The sequence below is a fragment of the Chinchilla lanigera genome, unplaced genomic scaffold (genome assembly GCF_000276665.1).
Source record: "Chinchilla lanigera isolate Chin_1 unplaced genomic scaffold, ChiLan1.0 scaffold00026, whole genome shotgun sequence".
In the NCBI taxonomy this organism is placed as follows: Eukaryota; Metazoa; Chordata; class Mammalia; order Rodentia; family Chinchillidae; genus Chinchilla; species Chinchilla lanigera.
Genome location: NW_004955427.1, coordinates 22005161 through 22028031, shown reverse-complemented (window position 1 = coordinate 22028031; position 22871 = coordinate 22005161). Strand labels below are relative to the sequence as shown.

General features: G+C 42.0%; 1 protein-coding gene across 1 annotated transcript in view; it reads right to left on the bottom strand.

Annotated features, from left to right (window-relative positions):
* The window catches only part of Dirc2 (disrupted in renal carcinoma 2), a gene marked incomplete at its 5' end in the record, with an annotated part of 88540 nt that extends 65669 nt beyond the window's left edge, over positions 1–22871 (bottom strand). Inside the window, 2 exon segments of the mRNA XM_005386622.2 lie at positions 6788–6881; positions 22669–22871. Coding sequence (XP_005386679.2) covers positions 6788–6881; positions 22669–22871 — 297 coding nt within the window.

The window sequence follows — 22871 nt, the reverse complement described above, 5'->3', positions numbered from 1 at the left end:
TACTGGTACAGTAGCTTTCTACTGCTGTTACAATAAATACCATAAACTTAGTGGATTAAAACAACACAACCCTGCAAACATGAAGCCCAATATGGTCTCGGGGTTTAAGTCAAGGTGTCAGGAGGGCTGTGTCCCTTACTGGAGGCTTGGGAGAGAATCTATTTCCTGGCCTTTTCTGGCTTCCAGAGGCACCTGTGTCCAGTGGCTTTGGTCCCCTCCTGTGTCTTCAGAGCCAAAAACTGTGGTTTAAATTTTTTTTCTTTTTTTTTTTTTGCCTCTTATGAAGATTTCTGTAATTAGGCCCAGCTTACCAGGACAACCTGGAATACTCTGTTTTAATCAGCAGATTGTGTTTAGCAAGCTGCATCAGTGGGTTTTTGTTATTACAATGAATACCTGACCCTAGCAACTTATGCCAAAGAGCTTTGTTCAGCTTGTGGTCTCAAGGCTGAAGGCCCAGGCGGCACAGTGAGAGCTTTGTGGTAGGGCTGTCCTCTGGCTGCACCGTCTTCTGGCATGGATACCAATGGCATAGAAGCAAGCAGTCCTGTCTCAAGCCAGGAAGCAGAGAGAGGACAGAATGGACTAACTTGTTCCTTTAATAACTCTTTTGGAGAACTACCAACAGGATAACCTGAGAAATAACTTAAGCTCCTCTAATAAACTAAGGACCTGTCCCTTACAGTACTGGGGACTGAACACAGGGCCTTCACACTGAGCCTCAAACTTCACAATCCCCATTCATTCATTTAGAGACTGGGTCTTGCTAAAAGTTGCTAAATTGCCCAGGCTAGGCTATAACTTGCAATCTCCTGGCCCAGCCTCCAAGGGTGCTGGGATTACAGCATGTACCACCAAGCCTGGCTAGACTCCACCCTTTAAAGGTTTCACCACCTCCAAATACTGCCACCTTGCAGTCCATGTCTTTAATCCCAATGGATCCACAAAGGACACCCAAACCATATCCAAAACAGCACAAAGTTAATTCCACCTGCAACCACAGTTTTCCTCTGCCACATAAGGTAACATTCACAGGGCAAAATGCTCCTGTTTGTTTTATTTTGTGTTTCTTTTGTACACTAATTCTTTTTCTCTTGGTATAGTGTAATTTCGCTCACTTTGGATGAATGCCTTATGCACTTATGTACTTACCTGTTGTTTTCATTTTGACAATTATTCCAGTCAACCTATTTTTTTTTTTTCTTTTTCCAGTACCAGGAATCGAACTCACGACCTTGCACTTGCCAGGCTGGCACTGTACCGCTGAGCTAAATCCCCATCCCCAGTCAACCTACTTTTTGAAACACAACATTTATCAATTTGTAAATAGTCATAGCTATCAATTTTTCTCTTTGTAATTTTCTCTCTCCATGTAGACATCAGATTGATATCCCTATATATTGTTTTTCTGCTAAATATTTAACTGTTCAGTTCATCTGAATTTGTTTTGATATAGTATGAGGTTAGAATATTGTTCTTTTCCTCCCAAATAGAAAGACCATAACCTTTGTGTCTACTCCATTTTTCAAATTACTGGGCACCCCAAGTTTTGGCTGGGTAATACTGTCTACATTACTCCCTGGGAGCTAGCTGAGGTCTTTTGGCTATGTTTGGGCCAATGGCATCAGAGTGGGAGGACAGCAAGGCCACCTCCATGAGGACGAAACTGTCTTCCCTGGTCTCTCTCCTGTGTGAGGCAGTGAGGATGAACTGCTTGTGTACTATCCTGTCAGAGGGGCAACGTCTAGGTGACTAGATATCCTTGCAGAACAGATCTGCCCACCTGCCCTGGCCCACCTGCCAACTCTAAATGATTAAACAAGAAAGAAGCACAATCTTATTTGAGCCATTATATCCATTATAACAGCTTAACTTGTTCCCTCATTGAATAATTAGTCAAGAACTAGGGAGCTACTTTCACAAAGGCACAACATATTGATTGGCACTTAGGTGTTAGGCTATACGCTGAAAAAACAGGCAACTTGTGAACCACAGCAAAACCAGTGCTTGTAATAACCTGGAACTAGCTGGAGAAAATCAGAACCTTGCTCTGTTTCTTGCCCCCTTGCAAATTGCTACAGTTTGGATCAGGAATGATCCCCAATGGCCCATGTGTTAAGGGTTGGTTGCCAATCTGTGACACTACTGGGAGACAGTTGAACCTTTGGGAGGTGGGAAACTGGGTTTCCCTAGTGAAAGGAAACTGGGTCATTGGAGACGTGCCCTTAAAGGGCATAGTGAGATGTGGGTCTTTTCCTTTCCTTCCCCAGCCACTACGAAGTGAATAGGCATCCTCCACCCCATGCTTCCACCACAATGTTCTGCTTCTTACCACAGGTCCAAAGCAACAGGGCCAAGTGACCATAAAGTGAAACTCCTAAAACCATAAGCCAAAATAAACTTTGGTCTTGTTTTTATGTCAGGCGTTTTTTCATAGCAATGGAAAGCTGACTAAAGCAGTGACTTCAGGATGGCACTACAGGAGAGACATGAAGTCAGACAAATGTGAGCTGGTTTGCAAGTACTCATGGAAAAGACAAGAACCTGCTAAACGTTTCTCTCTGTCCAGGGCCTGAGATTTAAACTTAATGGAAATGTAGGAATCTGATGCTTCAGGTGGCTTCAAATCAAATGACAGGAAATAATGTAAAATGTCTTTCAGAGCCTATCTGGTAGCACAGATCAGGTGTTATTTTCCTATCTAGGCCTACCTTTTGCAAATGGTATTAAGGGAGCCACCATTAAATTGAAGGAAAAGATATGGACTGAGCAAAAAAGGCTTTTTGATAAACGTAAAAGGAAACTCAAGAAGCATAACAACCATAACTAGGAGTAAAAGTTTTTGGCATGGCTACATTTACATGGAACCTATTTATCATAAACAGGCCAGACTAGTACATACCAAGAACTCCGAGAAAGTGTACTACTAAGATAGTGCAGTTCTACAAGTTTAAGACTGCTTGATCACTAAAGCAAACCGCAGGTCCCCAAATCAGCACCAGGCAAAAAGTGTACAATGAAAACTATGTAGCCCTCTGAAAAGCATTTCAGGTATGGTCAGTGAGGACAACGAACACAAAGAGACTTTCAGAGACAAAGCCAAAATCCACACAGACTAATCAAAGGAGTGACTCCCAGGGGGGCGTCCAAGAGCTGAAAGAACAGAGAATATGGGCTTTGAGTTGGATGCCATAATTGCACAGGACTTTGGGTTTTCACCTTCGAGGAAAGATGAATACTTTCTCTGCATGGAAAGTGGGGGAGTACATGGATATGCGGAGGCACTGCATGACACAGCTGTATGGGACTGGATCTCCCATACAGCTATTCTCCCTTGCATTCTTTGGTTAGGGCCCCCTTGAGTTTTAACTGGGCACTTTGCTGATGACCCACATTTCTAGTCTCTCTTAGCTATGATCATGTGATGTCTTTTTTTTTTTTTATGTGCTAATTCTTTACTAATGAGAGATGAGTAGAAATGATGCACACTACCTCTGAGTTGTCACCTAAAGACACAGGCACTTGTTCTGGAGGTCCTACTTCCCAATCCTGCAGGCTAAACTGAAGCCTGAAGAGCAGCTCTGACCACATGGGCAAGGTGATTACCCCGGGCTGATGGACCAACAAAAGAGGAGGGACCCAGACCCCTGGAGGACCTTGGGGAACAGAGCTGCCCGCCTGCTTTCAATCACCCATGATCTTTTAGACTGTTTCCTGAAAGAAAAATAAACTATCTTCTTTTTGGTCTCTTTTTTTACACTCATTGCTATAGAATAATGCCATTTTCACTGGTACAAATGAGATGAACACACTGATACCTTTCAGAAGTAAAACACCCCAGGGTGAGCCTGCAGCAAGCTGCTGTTCTCATGTCCGAGACTTACAGGAGCGGAGATTTAGGAAGACAAGGGTACAGGGCACTAGCTATAAGTCTGGTCAGAAGCTAAAAAGCTCCAAGTTAAAAAAGGACGCAAAAGCACAGACTGTTAAATTTTTGTTTAAATTCCATTCAAATTATATTACAGGTCTCTCCTTTCTTCCTGAGTGTGTGATGGAGATTGAAACCTAAAAGTATTGCTCTATCAAACTTATTAGTTGAAAATATATGTTCAAATTGCAGTATTTTCATTTTAACAGCTGTACAGTGCACTGCTAATGATACTGTCTAAAAGAAGTACTGTGTGAACACAAAGTCTTATTTCAGAGGGGAGGTCCTCCTGTGTTCTTTATATGTAGATGAACACACAGATTGAAAAATTAAATTTATTTCATCTTTTTATAAAGGATTAAATCTCTTTGAACTCTTTCTTTCTTGTTTGTCCTATATTTGTTTACAATTCTTTATGAGTTCTATTTCTTTTAAATACCATCTTCTCTGCCAAGACAGAAACAACTTTTTATTCCTAGAATTTTATATTGGGAAAGGACATAAAGGGATAAATACTAAAAGTAATATTATAGATGCCCCCAAACAGAATCAGAGCTAACAAAATATTAATAAGCATCTTTAAAGAATGTACTGTTGAATTTATGCTTCTGCTGAAGTTTGTAATTAAAGATGGTAGATGCATAAAAAAACCCGTGGATATTTAAAAATTAAGACAGTCTCAAATATAATAATGAAAGCCGTGTGTTAAAATCTAATTCACAAAGCTGGGGAATGATAACTAGCTTTCCACAGGAACCCAAATTATTTTCCTATCTTCCTTTTAAAATATGAAATACATGATACCCTGAATTTTCTGGAAACAACATAAATTCAAAACAGAATTTTCATTTTTAAGCAGAAAAATTCTGTTCCAAATGAAAGTCAACATCTTGTCATTAAAATCCACTTCTACTTTGTGCTAGGTTTCCCATCTCTCTTAATGGAAACAATGGTTTCAGAACTCCAGGAAGGAAGCCAGAACTCTATCACCCCCAATTTCTTTTTCTTACGTTCTCTCTCACATCTGTGCCATCCGTTCCATTCCCACGAGGGAGTTATTCTGGATTCCTTTTCCTCTTCCTCCCCACATCTGGCCCATGAACAAATCCTCCGAAGTGTAATCAGAATCTGACCATTTCTCACACCATCATCGCCAACATGGTGGCTCAAGCCACCATCACCAGATTCACTGGCTGCTTTCCCAGCTGGCCTCCTCACTTATACCCGTGACCTCCAGCAGTCTATTCTCAGTACAGCAGCTTGTAACTAGGACACCACTCAACCTAAAAACTCCAGTGGTTTCCTTGCTATGAAAAATCTGAAGTTCCTACAGGAGCAGCAGGACCTGGCCCCACAGTTCCTCTGCTCCGGCCTCAGGCCTGCCCATACTTCCGGGAAGTCGCTCCCTGGGCTCTGGCCATGGTGGTTGCCCTGCCAGTTGTGCTCCTCTCCCTCCACCCTTGACACCTGCTGCACTCTGCTCAGAACCCTCATCTCCCAGATACTGCATCACGCATTATACCTTTCAGGTTTTCATCCCAGAACACTATCATCCCAGCAAGCTCTTTTCTTTTTCAAATCTCATCATCCTCTCAAGAATTAAAATCCTTCTTTCCCATTTTATTTTTTCCTCCACAGCACACACTGTATTTTACTTATTTATCTAGTTATCACCAGTCTCCTTGACGGGAATGCAAACTCTCTGAGTTGGATTGTTTTTGTCTGTTTTCTTCTATCTCTATTCCTAAGGCCCAGAAAAAGAGTATGGCACACAGCAGGGGCTCAGTGAACTTTGCTGAATGAATGGACAAATGAGGACACAACAAAAGAATGAGTCCAGCTGGGGCTTTCTCACTGCATCGTTCCTGGTCTCCTGGCAGCAGTCTCTACTCCCTGAAATCAACCCAACCTGCCTTGGTCAGTCGTTCACCTAACACAGGTTTGACACTATCACTCCTCTACGTAAGGTCCTAAGTAGCTCTCCAAGGATGGCGTAGGAGCCCTCATAAGCAGGGTACCGTTTTTTCTAACCTTATCTCTTTATATCTATTCTTACACCTTAGCTATAGACTAGTTTCTCCCAAACTTGAGTAATTTATGGGTTCTTCTACAAGAGGAAAAAAAAATTCTCAATTCTCAATTTCTCTTAAGGTCATACCCAAGGACTCCAATTTGAGATATATCAACTTAAGAAATTTATATTCTCGTCAATAAAAACTTTTTTTATTACAGATTATTAATAAGACAATTGTAATACCATAACCAAAGTGAGGACAGAAGCTTAAGATCTTCATGCATCTTGCACACCATGAAAATGAAACCAAGGATCCTGAAACACAGCTGTCCATAAATGAAATGACCTACCCACCTCGGAGAGGCCTCTGCTTACCTGCCTCTGTTTGGGCCTTCACTCTTGCTTCTCCCAATTACAATTTTCACAATTCTACTCATCACTCATTGCCTACTTTGTTTGTCACTTTCTTCATGAACTCTCAGTTTTGATACCCTCAGCTAAAATTTCTTTCATTCTCATGGGATAATTTGCCATCTCTTCTATGATAGTAACTATATTATTCTATAAATATAAATTATTATATATTATTATTTTTCATGGTTATTATAACTCCTGATAGTATAAAGATTAATTTGTCCCTTTTATTTCCAGAACTAGCATAGCATCTTTCATATATCAATAAACTGAATTAATAATCACATAGGGTAAAAAAATGGTTCTGTAAATGTGACTTTCTACTGATCATAAAAATGGAACTACTTACTACATGCTTATAATCAAAGATGTGTATTTACACTAAATGAGAAAAATGTTAGAAAACCTTTCAAGTTATTTATAGGACTTACCTTCTTCTAAGCATTAAGTCTGATATAGGTATGCATCTTAGACCAGTACCCAAAACCATAAGGAAGGATGTCAGAAGCACAGTCACCCGCAGACCTAAAAAGAAACAAAAAAGCCAGATTAGTTTCACTGTCTCCTAAGTAAGTTCACTGTTAATAATAAATATTTTTCTTACCCAATCAACTGATACTACATTCTAATATACAGTTTTTCTCTATAACCCCCAACACAGAAAAAGAAATGAAAAAACCTAACCCCACATGTGGAATATGAAATGACTTTATAGAAAAGTGGAATGATCATATCAAAGATAAAGGAAAAGTTCTATTAGCTCTCATTTTTCAAAACGAATGTCTAGAATGTTCATATATAATACTAAAAATATAGAAAATAATTTAAAAAGACGAAGTATTTTGACTTTATATGTCCAAGTAAAAATTCTAATTTTCAAATGCAAATTGCTAATGGAAAAAACACTATACTGTCCCTAAAAATTTTTTTTAAGGTGATAGATTACTATTTTAAGTTTTCTCAAAAGAAATAACAACTGGCCAACTACATTATTTTATTTATAACCAAGAAAATCTAATGCTTGTTACAGGGTCATAGAAAGTAGCATCTCAGGACTCTGTACAATAATTGTGTACTACTTTTTCTTGATTTATCAAATTGTTTTTAACATAGAGAATGTTGTTAAAAAATAAAAGGCATGGCTTAGGACTTCAGAACATAATGTGGGTCACACGCCTTTTTCCTTTGTATTCCATGTAAGAAGAGCTACTTTGAAAATATGTGTCTGGTTGGTCACAGGATAAAAGGAAAAAAGAGAATATAAAAATATGCATCCAAACAAGGTAACCAGAAATAGATACAATATCTGCAGAATAATATAATGGAAGTATATCTTCCTATTTTTGGAATATTATATTAATAGTGAACTAGTATAATCTTATAGTTTGTGGCAGCTACATCATACAGGTGGCTGAGGTCTATGGCAGAGATGCCTATATTTCTTCAAACTTTTCCAAAATCTAATATCTCCCTGAAGCCATTTCACAAAAAGAACTGACATAAATGATTAATGTTTCTTTTTTTTTCTAGAATTTTTTTTGTAGAGGGTAGATGGTTAAATATTTGATTTTGAAAGTGCTTCTCTGCTTGAAGGAAACTGAAAGTCAATAAAACTATAATTACACAGATCCAACATAGCAAGAAAAATAAATATGAGGTCCAGATTAGGTACATATATGCTACACTGAGAATAATTTGTAACATGAACTGAGCTAACTTTATAATATTCTCATATAACCTCAATATGATTAATACAATTTGGCAGAAGGAAAGCCATACAGAGTCGAGCTTCTCAGTAACAAGTAAAGCATACACACTGCTCATTTACTGCTTCTACTAACAGAACACAGACTTAAAGCCACATTATAGCCATAGGAAATAGAATGTAATTACTGCAAAGTACATACACTGTCATAAATATGCTAAAATTGCAAAACATTCCTCTTATAAGATTGTGCTGGCTATCCAATAAGATACTGAATAGAATTTTGTAGATTTGGGCCTCTAAGGTTTATATTATACATGACGTTTATTTTTTTCTAAAGATTTTGTTTGTAATTAGGGTAAGAACTAGTAAAGAAGTAGTAGGGCATAGTTTATGGCCACGTGGTCCAAATAATCAGGCTTTCTATTGTTACTGCTAAAAGCTAGCATACTTTTCTACTCAAATGTGCTTTTAATCAAATATATGACAATATAATAGCTAATATAAACTTTTAAGAATGAAGAGCTCCTGAAAAGCTGATTATTAAAGCGATTTTGCAAAGATACAGCACTCTAGGTTTCTTGTTTAAATGTTGCTTAATCTATATTAGTTAGACAATCTTGAATACATTTTCTTTTCATTCATAGCATGACAAGTCATGACTCTAATTTCATGTAACAACATGATATCGGCTCACCCAGAGAAGAGACCTAATAAGGACCCCAGCAAAATAGGCTTCAGAGACATGCAGAATTTTTATATAAATAGAACTCAAATGGTCACAGTGTTTAGATATATAAGTACAGAAACCATATGATGAAATGTATTTTTATAACAAATTTATATAAACAAGAATGACTGAAAATGAATTTTTATTCAAATATGGCATCTAGACCCTGCAGAAAGCTTCCTTTTAAAACATGAGAACACTTCTTTTGTTGAGAACCCACTAGATAAGGGATGGAAGTCTCTAAAATAGGAGCCAAAATCATAGGAAAACATAGAACCCAACACACACACACACACATACACAGAGCTTGTCTGGTAAGACCACCCTTGCCCAGGATCCACACTTCCATCAGCTAGAGTGAAGACAACCTCTGCCTGTTCTCTGCCCACAACAATCACAGCCTAACCACCCCATGTACCTTTGAGGCTGTCAGGACTAAACACATTGTGCTTTTTTATCCCAATTACATTGGACCAAGGCATCCAAAATTCAGAGGTTATCCTTATCCCACTATATGTTTATGCATCTCCCAGTCTGACCTCACCTCCACTACCCCTGTAACTCCAGAAGCCTGTGCACTGTCCTTGTGGAGGGTCACTCAAGCAGTGGAGCTCCTCCATTCTCACGTTCTTCGGAGCTCCTCCATTCTCACGTTCTTCTCTGAATGGTCTCTCCACGTTCTCCCACTGACATCTCTCTCTGGGGACACAGCTTCTATTGCCACTTCTCACTCCTTGTTACTCTCTCTGTCCCAAAGCTGGCCAGTTTTCTCTCTTCATGATTTTAAGATTTTCTCTTTGGGGCTGGGGATTTAGCTCAGCAGCAAAGCGCCTGCCTCGCAAGCGCAAGGTCGTGAGTTCGGTTCCCGGTACCGGAGAAAAAAACCAAAAAAAAAAAAAAGATTTTCTCTTTATCACTGGTGTTAAGCAATATGACTATGATGTGCTGTGATGTAATTTTCTTTACATTTTTTTCTTCCTAGATGTGGGATTCCTAGATATGTGGGTGTATTAGTCACTTTCCCCTTGCTGGGACAAAATACCCAACACCTGCAGTTTAAAGGAGGAAAGGTTTATTTTGGCTCATGGTTTTCAGAGGAGTCAGTCAGAGGATTCAGAGGATTGTCTGGCTCCAAGGCAGAAATGGTATGGCAAAAGAGGAAAGCTGCTTACTCCATGGCAGCCAGGAAGCAGAGAAGGGAGGAGCCGGGAGAAGAATATACCCTGCAAAGGCACAGCCTCAGGGACACACCTCTTCCAACTAGGCCTGGCCTCCTGACAGCACCTCTGCTGTGACCTCATCGATGGATCAGTCCACTGCTGAGTACAGTGCCCCCATGATCCAATTACCTTCAAATAGCCCCACCTCTGATTATGTGAGATTTTGGGGGGACAGTATAGATCTAAGCCATAGCAGCGGCTATAGTGATCAAGTTCAGAGACTTTTCTGAAACTTTTTTCTTCAAAAAGAAAACAATTGTTTTCTATTACCCCATCTGACTCTATGCCTTTTCCCCCTTACTTCTCTCTTTTCCATCTAGGGTTCCATCTACGTGTATATTAGGCCACTTGAAACTGTTCCACAGCTCATAGATGCTCATGATTTTTGTTAATTTGTTTCTCATCTTTATTCCTCCGTGTTCCACTCTGGACAGTTTCTATAGCTAAATCTTTGATCTTCTACAATGTCTAATCTGCTGTCACATCCTCAACAGTTAATTCTGTTTCATCACATAGTGGTTAAATTTTTCATTTGTAGAAATTTAATGTTGGTTTTCTGTTTTCTATGCTTCTCCTTAATATGCTCAAGCATTCTTTAACCTTCCTGAACATGTACTCATACAGTACATTCATAGGGGTTTTTGCATTCTGGCTGTTGGCAATGTGAACTATTCTCAGGTGCAAACTTTGTTCTGCGTGCTCCTTTTGGGTGGTTCTTTCTCTAGTCTAGGGTAGTTTCCTCAATATCCACTGATCAGTGCTCAGTTGAAGACTCAAGAAGGACCCCTGCAGATCCATAACTTCCTATGAGTCTTCCCTTCCTTCACTGTGGGAGGCTCCACTAAGTATTCTAGTTAGTATGGCCTCTTCAGATTCCCAATTTTGTTTCCTTATCTTAGGAAAACTCCTCGACTCTGTCTGAGTTCCCTATCTCTATGCTGCAGCCTGGAAATTCTCCCCAGGAAGTACACTAAAGCCACTGTAGAAATCATTGTCCTTCCCTATGTATTATCCAAGGTCTGAGAAACTGTTTCATATATGGTAGTTTTAATTTATTTGTTCTTAGTTAAGATAGAAGGATAAATCTAATACTTGCTTTTCCATTATGGCCAGACAGCCTTTGATATATTTCATCTGATTATAATACCTACCACTTTTGTTGTGGTTTTCTGCAGACCACCACACACCCACCTCCAGGCCACTCACTCTTACTGCTTGAAAATGTCTTGGCTTATCATTACTCCTTGGAACACCACTCCTCCCACAAATCTGGTGATTTCAATATCCACTAGATGATCCTTCTAGTATCCTGACTTATCTGTTCATAGACCTCTTACTTCACAACCACGTACTCCAACCAACCAGGTGTTCACTCTCTTTTTTTTTTTTTTTTTTTCCGGTACCGGGAATCGAACTCACAACCTTGCGCTTGCCAAGCAGGCGCTATGCCACTGAGCTAAATCCCCAGGCCCCTCACTCTCTTGGTTACACTCTGATCTTACCTCTACCATAACTGCATCCATGACATAATCCCAGTCTCAAGCATCTTATTCTTCAAGCATTACCTCCTGTTTTTCCCATTTACTCCCTCTCATGTACTAACAACAACAAATTTTTGGTGTAATAATGCATGACAATTGTGGAGCCTACTACTTTTTCCTACTCATCTGAGGATACTTTCCCTTTCCGTATTGAGTTTAGATTCCATGATGTATTATTAAATCACTGCCTACACAACCCTCTATTCTTGGCCTAAACTTTGTTACTCCTATTCACCTGACAAAACTACAACCATGGTTGATCAGTCTCTCTTACCCTCTCCCTCAGTGCTACCCAACAATCCTACTACAGTTTCCCAGTCCATGTGTTTTCTCCTTTCCTAGAAAAATTTTTTCTCCAATAGCTGCTCTCTTGCCCTTTATGGCAGAACTTCTTGAAAGAAGTGACTGATGGTCTCTAATTCTCCTTACATTTTATTCTGAACTTTCCGTATCATTCCAGTGATTTTCATTCCAAAACAAAACTATCTGTTTGAAGGACACTAAAGATTTCCATATTGCTAAATCCAAGTGTCTATCTCAGTTATCACTGGCTGATTCTTTTTGTTTATCTCCACAACCTCTAAATACTGGAATGCCCCAGGGCTCAGTCCTCTTGGAAGCTACTCTTCCCTCCACAGTGATCTCATCTAACCCTGAGACTTTACTGTTTTAACTGTGAATTCCCAAATTTATTGTACAGGCAGGCCTGTCCCCGAAATCCATATGCATATATCTGAAAACTGACTGACAGTTTCATCTGTCTTATATTTCAAACTCTTAATCTCTAAGCCACCTGTCTCCAAGCTGCTCCTTCCACAATCTTGATCTCAAAAAAAAAAGCTCTATTCCACCAATCACTAATCTTAAAAACTTGATAAACACCTGAGATTCTTCTTCCTCTACCCTAAACCTGAGCCATCAACAATTCTACTGCAATTTATCCATTTCTCACATCCTACGCTACCATCTCCTGAGTCTGAAGCTGTCCTCCGGGTTATTCCACTGCCCAGTGGTGGTGAACCCATAGCATGCACGCCACACTGGCCATACAGAGCCCTCTCTCTGCACGACAGCCGAGTCGTCCCAGCCAAGGTTTTACAAATTATCAGCACGTATACAACAGCAAAAATCACATTAATTGTGTAAAACCTTGCCAAATGCAAAAGCTGTCTGTACCACTGAAATCTGTTATTGTGTTTTTCTTTTAAGACGAAAGATATTAATATATGAGTTGTTTTTTCTAAAATAAAACCTCAGTATTCAAGTTTAATTGCAGCGTTGGCACTTTGAGATAAATGGGTGGGTTTGGGGTTGCACTTTGGGCACCCTGTTTCCTAGCCTAACTGGTCTCCCTGCTCTGGCCCCTGTCCTCAAGGGAACAGCACAGTAATCTCTTGACCCTTCTGCTCCAAGTTTTCAGCGGTGAGCCGTCCTCACTCCTTAGTAGCCAACAGTGCTTATAATGGCGTGCAAGGCCCTGTGGGAGCCAGTCTCCCACGCTTTCCTGACCTCATCTCCTACCAGTTTCCCTCACTTGCTCTCCTCCAACCACTCAGGCCTCACTGGGCTTTCCCAGACATGTCTAATACGTTTTAAGATGATTGACATTCCGCTTGTCTCCAACAGTCTTGTCTAGAATTGACACAACAGGCTTCCTTTTCCTCTCAGATGTCTGTTCAAACACACTTTAACAGTGAGGTCTGTCAGACCCCGCCCGGACAGAGAAGAAAAACTCCCTGAGTAGAGCCACTGACTGCAGCTGCAGAGACACAGGGATAACAGTGAGCCAGAGCCTACAGAAGAAGACCAACAAACAACTGCCCCATGCAGCGGCATCCACAGCTCAGATACCACGAAGAAACACAAGACCCCCCTCTGCCTTGTGACCTCCACTTTAAAACTTACAAAATTTTCCACCCCACTCCCCAGCCCCCTCCCTACCCAAACAGCCCTATAAAGTTAACCTACGCCCAATCCTGGGGGCCAACCATCTTGGCCTGCCTGCACCCACGCTGAAATAAACTTTGCTTGCTGCTCCCACTTCGCCTATGTAGATGGTCTCGGTCGTATCTCAACTTACCCTAACGGCTGGTGCCTAAACCTGGGACCACCCTCCAACCATGCCCCATGTGCGGGGGCTGTCACTGGAAGTCAAACTGTCCTGTAGTAGCCATGCCCGTGAAGTGGGGGGGTCTCCTCCCATAGCCACCTGCCAGGCTCCAGCTTCATTCCCGATCTTCTGGGTTGGGCCTCAGAAGACTGATACACCCTGCAGGTCTCAGAAGCCCCTCGACCATCTCAGCTGCTGAACTCTGGGTAAATCTTACAGTGAAAGGTAAGAATGTTTCACCTCTGATCGATTTGGGGTTGTCCCATTCCACCCCCTCCCCATTTTCAGGAAAGCTAACTTTAGCTCCAATAACTCTTGTGGGAATTGATGGCACTATATTCGGGCCATTCAAAACTCCCTTACTTTCACATCAATTGAGACAATTTTTCTCCCATTCATTCTTGGTCACTCCTACTTGTCCTGTCCCCCTCTTCAGCTGAGACACTCTAACAAAACTGTCTGCTAGCCTTATTCCTGGCTCAAACCCCCATCCTGTAACCTCCTTTCTTGCACCGGAGACTGCATTTTCTCCTTACCCCATCTCCTCTCCACACCTCAACCCACACGTCTGGGATACCTCCTCTCTCTTGCCCAGCACCATACACCTCTTCTCATTCCACTAAAACAAGACCACCATTATCCAGCACAACGCCAATACCCTTTGCCCGAGCCAGCTTTTGCTTCACAATCCCCTTACACTGCTTCACAGCCTCTCCTTGCTTTTCCATGGACAGACCCAGACACTTACCAGTCACAAACCCACCATTAAACACCTTCTCAAACACAAAATCCTAATCCCAACTAATTCCTCCTCTAATGCCCCATTCTCAAAACAGACCCTCTATAATCCTCACTCCTCTAATGCCCCCATTCTCAAAACAGACCCTCTAAAATCCTCATCATCTGCAAAACAGATCCGTCTTACTGCTTAGTGCAGGACCTCCGAACTATAAATCAAATCCCATCCACCCTGTTGTTCCCAACCCCTACACCCGCTTGTCCTCCATTCCCCAAACACCACCCACTATTCCATCCTCAACTTAAAAGATGCTTTATTCAGGGCCAAGGATACAGCTCAGTGGCACCGCCCTTCCTGGCAAGCCCTGAGTTTGATTCCTGGTACCAAAAAAAAAACCCTCAAAAAACCAAAAAGCCCCACAAAAGATGCTTTCTTCACAAACCCCTTATAGTCTGCTTCACAGCCTCTCTTTGCTTCTACATTGACAGACCCAGATACTCACCAGTCACAGCAGCTGCCTTGGACAGTACGACCCCAAGGGTTCTAGGACAGCATCCACTGCTTCAGTCAAGCCCTTGCTTGGGACTTACTCTCCTTTCACCCTGTTACCTCCCATCTGTTAAAATATGTGGATGGCCTCCTTCTCTGTAGCCCATCTTTTGAATCCTGTTGCCAAGATACCATTTCTCTCCTATAACATTTGGGCCAGAGGGGACACTATATCTTATCCACAAAGGCTCAGGTAAGACTCATTCTCCATACTTGCACAGCATCAAATTCCTCCCCCAAGTGGGTACACACTATATCCCAAACCCCACCCCAGGTCACCACACAACAACTCTGCTTTCTAGGGATCATAGGTTATTTTCACCTCTGGATTTCAGGATTTGCTCTCCTAACAAAATCCCTGTATGAACTAACCTGAGGAAACCCTACAGATCCATTAGATACCAATTCCTTTCCACACACACCATTCATGAAACTAAAGCTGGCCTTGGCCTTGGTGCCGGCTCTGTTTATCCCAGATCCCAATCACCCCTTCTCACTCCATACCACTGAAGAAAGAGAATGCGCAGCCACAGTGTTAAGCCAGGGACCAAGTCTCAGGCCAGTAGCCTTTCTGTCAAATCAATTAGATTCCACCATCTTGGATGGCCATCCTGTCTAAAAGCTGCAGCTGCTGCCACAATCAAGCTCTTAGAAGCTCTAAAAAATCACCCATCATGCACCAATTACTCTTCTCATAATCTGTAAAACCTTCTGTCTTCTTCTCACCTTTCACATTTAATCTCAGTCCCAAGGCTCTTACAGCTCTGTGCCCTCTTCTTGGAAACACCTATTGTCACTGTAGCTCCAGGAAAAGACTTCAATCCTGCCTCTTCCCTGATCCGATCCCAACCGGAAACTAAATCCCCTACAGTGTGGGATCATGACTGTCTTTCTCTCATTTACATGCACTGCAACCCATTCCCCTACATTACAAGTCATTCTTTAGAGGACCGACAACATACATGCTTTATAGAGGAAAGCCCATAAAAAGGCACTAACTCCTCACCCGCCAGGGAAGGATTATGCAACTGTCACATCAGACTCAGTCATAGAGGCCCAAGCTCTGCCACCACACACAGCTTCCTAACAGGCAGAACTCATTGCTTTAATCTGAGCACTAACCCTAGCCAAAGGACATAAGGTCAACATATATACAGATTCAAAACACGCCTTTCATATCCTTCATAACCATGCTTCCATATGGTCAGAGAGAGAGGCTTCTTCACAAGGGGGTCCTCTATCATAAACTCAAACTTAATAAAAGCACCCACCCCCCACCTCAGGGCTTCACTCTTACCTTCCCAAGCAGGAGTCATTCATTGCAGAGCCTATAACAGAGGGAAACTCCTTTACAGACAAAACTGCAAGAGAAACTTTGTTCACAAAGGCCCTACCTACACCCATCATGGGCCAACACCTTTACCCTAACTGGCATTACCCCTACATATTCACCTGAGGAGATTTCCAAATACAAGACACTTCCCACAGACAGTGGACGGTTCTTAAATCAAGGAATACTCCTCCTTCCTGGCTCTCAGACTTAGCAGATTCTCTCCACAAAAGCTTTCATGTGGGGTACAAGCCCTTTAGCAGGTTACTACAGACACTCCTATCAGCCCCTCATGGAAAACTTTACTGAAAGACATCAGCGCTCACTGCTCCATCTCCCACTCTACATCCCCTCAAGGTTTCCTTTGTCCCCCTCCCCTCCCAACCCATCAAACTCATGGGTTCACCTGACTCAAGACTGGTAGATAGACTTTACACATATTCCTAGAGTCAGAAAGTTTAAATATCTCCTGGTATGGGTGGATACATTCACAGGATGGCCTGAAGCTTTCCCCACTACCACTGAAAAAGATGAGGCTGTCCTCCAATGTCTATTGACAGACATCATACCTCATTTTGAGCTCCCCACTTCTACTAGTCAGACAAGGGACCTGCTTCCATTGCTCTAATCACTCAGATGGTCTCTGCAGCTCTTGAAGTAAACTGGAACCTCCATATCCCATATCAACCCCAACCATCGGGAAAGGTAGAAAAAACCAACAGCCTTATAAAAGCCCATCTTATAAAACTGTCCCTTCAACTTAAAGAAGACTGTCCTTCCCATTGCCCTTCTCCAAATTAGGGTGACCCCACAAGAGCCCACCAACTATAGTTCCTTTCAGCTTTTACATGGCTACTCTTTTCTTCTGGGACCAAACAGTCCCAGAAACTAACTCTCTACGGGATGACCTTGAAGTTCTCCGACTAGTTAGACAAGAAATCCGCGGGTTCTCTAACCTCATTTTGCCTTCCCCCAGCAATCATTTGAGGACAGCCTAGTTGGTATCTCAGTCCCGAAAAGGAGTTATAGCCTACACTCCTAAAACTCAGATGGACAGGACCCCACACAGTCATCTATAGCACTCCATCTACAGCCACCCACCTATAAGACTGCCTCCCCTGGGTCCATCATTCCTGACTGAAACTTTGCTCTGCAGGTCCTGACCTCAAGACCCAATCCCAGGCCACTCCCACCCACCCAGACGCTGGAAATTGCAAGTAGTCTCCCCAGCCTCTCTTCAGTTGATTTGGATACCCAAAGAGTAAATGTCTAACTCCTGCCTCCTCTGTCGCTTTGCACTCTTCCTGAGGGAAGTCTGCCTCGACCTCGCCTGGTTACACCCTTTACCTAACTTGCTGGACTCTCTCCTTCTCTAGATAGACTTCTTCTTCCAGGGAACACTGACTTCTCCCTGATGAAATCCACTCATTCATATTCCTCCCTAACTGCTTACCCTCTGCCCATATGCACTGGCAGGCAGCCTAAATCCCCCACGGGTACTGCCACCTCCCCTTCCTGCTACCCTACATTCCCCTAGCCCTCATCTTTGCCACAGGCTTAGCGTTGGCTGCTCCCTCTGACTGGACCATTCACTGCTCCACAAAACCAATCCCACACTAGCAGATAAATGCCATCTCTGCATGTCTGCTTCACCACAAGCCACAGAGGCTACTCCAGTCCCACTAAAGATATGGGTTACAACCGCCTATTTCCCTGATTTCATGGACAGTTCAGCTTATACTGCCACCCAAGAATATAGAAACAACCAGAACTAGTGGCACAGCCACTCTGGAGCAATTCCTCCCTCCCAAAATAACTTCCCTTCCTTCAAACCCATAACTACAGACATCTACATGTGCTCCCAGGCCCCACTTTGCCTCATGAGCACTGAGGGCCCAGGTCCCAACCCACTGCAGCTTTACCCTGTCTAACGAAGCCCATAAAACCCTAAAAAAAATTAAATGTGATTCAGAGACCCTAACAAAATATTTACCCTTCAATCACCAAGCCACACATCCTTCTCTCTAGGAATTATATGAAACAGAAAAGCAAGCCCTTTTTTCTCTCCAAAGGACCTCTTATCCCCTGACTCTCAAACAAAAACAAAAGAGGGACTCCTAAACATGCAGCAACCTGCCTATCATCCCGGTTCTTATTCTCATGACTCTTAAAGGCCCACCAATGCCTATGAGTCCCCAGCCCACAAAACCATCCAGAGAACCTCGAGCTAAACCTGCAAGATTTCTGGCTGTACTAGGAAAGCACAACTGATAATGCTTCTTATCCTCCCTCTTCCTCACATATACCTCCTTGCAGCCAGTCTTATCTCACACCCTCCAGAACTAGCACAGGCCCCAACAGGACCAACCCTACAGCCTCAAATATGCTGCGGCAAATGCATGGTATCTTGGAAACAACCCAAATGCCCATCAATTGATGAATGGATAAAAAAGATACGGTTTTTTTAATATAATGGAGTACTACTCTGCCATAAAGGATAAACTTGAGACATTTAATGCTAATGGATGGACCTTGAGACGATACTCTTAAGTGAAATAAATTTGACACACATGTAAATATTGCATTGTCTCACTGGTGTGAGAAACTGAAAGTGTAAATAAGAACAAACTGTACAAGAAATATCATGAAACGGGAAGAAGTTGCTCAAAAGGAAAGGGGAACTAGGGAGGAGGGAGAGGGTAAGGAAGGGAGGGAAAAGAAAAATTGAGGAAAGAAGGATAAAATGGAAACAGAGCTTTGTAAATAAGGAGGGGAAGAAGGGTTGAAGGGAGGGAGGGAAATAGGAGGAAAAAGAGAAATCAAGGTGTACTAGGTATAGATATAAATTACCTAAATTATACCAATAAACTTAATTTTTAAAGAATGTGCTGTCTGGATCACCTCACTAGATACAGCCTCTGTGAGAACTCCATCCCCAGTGCCCAGCATACATTTGGTTGTCACCTTCTCAAAATTCTTTTCACTTGGTTTCTAGGGTACACTTACTCCTGGTTCTCCTGTCATCTCTCTTGTTAGTTCTCCTCTACCCCTTGTCTTCCCAAAAGAGTTAAAGATTGTATCACACTGTATTACAGTGATACTCACACACCTATGTTTATAGCAGCACCACATATAATAGCTAAATCTTGGAAATGACAAACATGTCCATCAAGGGATGAATAAAGAAATGGAGTACTACTCAGCCATAAAGAAGGATAAATCTGAGTCATTTGTAGAAAAAGGGATACATCTTTAGACCATAATGCAAAGCAAAATAAATCCAACACAGGTTAAATATCACATGCTTCTCCTATATGAGATATAGACAGCAAAAATAATTTAATGAATGAAAAAAAAAATGGGAAACAGGGAGGCAGGTCTTTTGCAGATGAGACAGGAATGCAGGGTTGGAAGGAGAGAAGAGACAAGGGGAAGTGAAAACGACTAAGATACGATATGGACATGCGCCATCTCTCCAGATGAATGTATTCATTATGTATCACAAGCATGTACTAATAAAAATATATTTTAAAAAATAAGTTCCAAAGTAATTTACTTTATGAAGTGAATTGGCAGCTTCTAATTTATCTGGCCATGGATAACAGATACGATTATTTAAGAAAGGATGAAAATTAACATTTTTCTACCATAAAAACAAGATTGACTAAAGTTAGAGAAAAATATTAAAAACTTCCTTTGATGAAAAGAAACTAGAAAAGAGGATTTTTCCTTTTTATACAAAAATTATGGGAGGTCACTGTTTTGGATTGACCTCCTGCACTAGGACCCAAAAGACAAGAGGGAAACAAAAATGGAATCATTCATGCTAAATAATCAAATTGAAATTAAAAAAAATTGAAACTTTAGGGAAGCAGAGAGACCAGACCAGTTTTTCCTGAAAGTAAGAAATTTCAGTCTACTTGAGTCAGCATCATAAGGAAGTCTCTGCTTTAATCTTTACCAAAACAATGAACAGCAGTAAGGTGGTGTCAACCAACCAATCAGGTTGTGGGTGTAGGAGTGTGTGTTTTAAAGTATTGTTCCGCTTTCTGCTCCCACTTTACAACCCCCTCTACTCTTCTTTTTCCCAGTGGGAATTCTCATTCTATTTTACAGAACTGCCAAATTCACCAATCACAAATAAAAACCATTAAATCCATAGTTATATTTATTGTAGTCTTTTGACACCTCTAAATTGGGTCAACCTTTAAAAGAGTGACCAAGAAATTGTCAGGTTGGGGGTGGGGCTAAGAAGAAATAATAAATGCAGTATGAGACTCTAGAATGAATTTTAGAATAGGGGAGAGAAAGACATTAGTGGAAACAATGATAAAACCCAAATCAAGCCTGCAATTTAGTTTAAAAGCAAATAAAAACTTTCAAAGGAAAAGGAGAAACTCTCAAAGAAGTTTCAATACACAAAGCCCTTTCTTGGGATTTAGTACATACCCTCCGCATAAGTACGTGCTCTGTCCGGAGTCCCACACCTGTGAAGACCTACCCTTCTAGGACCTGGATACCTTTCACTCTTACAAGGTTCTTCTGTGTTTTTTTTTTGTTTTTTTTTTTTGGTTTTTCTCCGGTACCGGAAACCGAACTCACGACCTTGCGCTTGCCAGGCAGGCGCTTTTGCCGCTGAGCTAAATCCCCAGCCCCTCTTCTGTGTTTTTGGATGGGTTACTGTACTCAGCTTCGATCTTCCTCCTAGAACTACACGTACCGTGCAAAGTCCAATTCCTCTTTTACTTGATCTAAATCAAGTTTCTTTTGAAGGGTGACACACCCAGATCTCTTTGTCTTATATATCATGACTTTTACACCTTTCATCAGTCTTGTTACACAAACTTTTAAAATTTGTCAAATGACCCACAAGTCAATGCTCACCAGTACAGACTATTGTGAACTATTTTCTCTTCATGTTTTGAACACTATGCTTCTGTGCCTAAAACTGACTTCCCATTTTAGCAGCGCCATCATCGTTGGCTGTGGATGAATTCACAATCACCAATTCCATAATCTTTTTCTAGATTGATTCCTATGATGGAATCGTCAGGAATCAGGATGGGAGAGCAAGTATAGCTGCTACCATCATCCTGCCATTTAATTCTCTCAATAACAAAGAATTTGAGTGCTCTGTGCCAGACAACTGCACTTCTACGCTGATCTATGCTTAAATTTGCTATGGTCTCAATGTTTGTATTCCCCTCAAATTCATATGTTGAAATCCTAATCCCCAGGGTGAAAGTATTAGGGGATGGAGCCTTTGGGGGTGATTAGGTTATGAGGATATTAACCTGCAGGGAGACCCCACAGAGACCTCTGGCCCTTTCCCATAAGAGAAGTTACAAGGAAAACAAAACACTGTAGGAAGCAGGCCCTCACCAGACATGGACTCTGCCCAAGCCTTCATCTTGGACTTCCCAGCCTTCCAAACTGTTGGAAATAAATTTCTGTTTTTTATAAGGCACCCACTTTGTGGCATTTTGTTATAGCAGCCCCTGTAGACAAAGCTAATTATCCAAATTTAACCAAACAACTCATTTCAATAAAACTTATAAAAGGTTGAATTAGCACAAAATATACAAAGTAGTTCAATCATTATTCAACTCATAAATCTAAAATATTGCACAATAGCCTCTTAAGGGTAGATTATCACTACCAATCATTTACTATACTACTTACGCGGGGTAATTCGGTATCTTGACTCTTAACGCTAAGACCATTTTTCCTAAGACCTCCTCATATAATCACACTGGTAAGTAGTAAAGTGAGACATCCATGGTACTCTTGCATGAAAGAGAACCTTCGTACATCCATGAGCTTTACCTGAGTCATAAACCGCATCTGAAAAAGCTACATGGTCACATACACACATTTTAAAAGCTGTGATGCATTCCCTTCCAGAAACCCAAGCGTCAGATCTAGGCTTCTCAAGAGCTCATCCAGGGCAGGAGCCATCTATTATACAAAGCCAACTCATTACCACTTCCTCACATCTGGCATCATCCATCTATTTTCTGACCTTTCACCCTCAACATCCCAAACCTCTCTGAAGTCAAAGCATTAGTCATTTTTTGTCAGGTGTAGAAAACGTTTGTAGCACGTGCACTGGAATGCTCTGATGTCCACAATAAGCAAAAACGTGCTCCTCTGAGGATCAGTTGGATCCCTAGTATTGTACAAAGGGCCTCGATTAAAAAAAGAAGTATCTGCAAAGCAGTCTCCCCATAATTGTCGTTTTGGGGTCTACGGGTTAAGCAGGGAGCCGGACGCCGGCAACACTCGGTCACCTCACACAACCCCTCGGGCCAAGCCCAGGGGGCCGGCGGGCAGGCGCCGGCGGGGAGGGACAGCGCCGCCGCGACCCCCGCCCGGCCCCGCCCCTCACCTCGCTTGTCCAGGAGCCACATGAACGCGAAGCAGGGCAGGAAGCCGATGGGCCCCCACAGCACGAGCAGCGCGATGTCCCAGCTGGAGAAGCCGTAGGCCTGGCGCGCCGAGTTCTGGATGGGGCCCCAGGTGTTCCAGACCAGGCCCTGCGCGAAGGCCAGCAGCGAGAAGAGCAGCAGGACGAGCCAGCGGCGCCCGTAC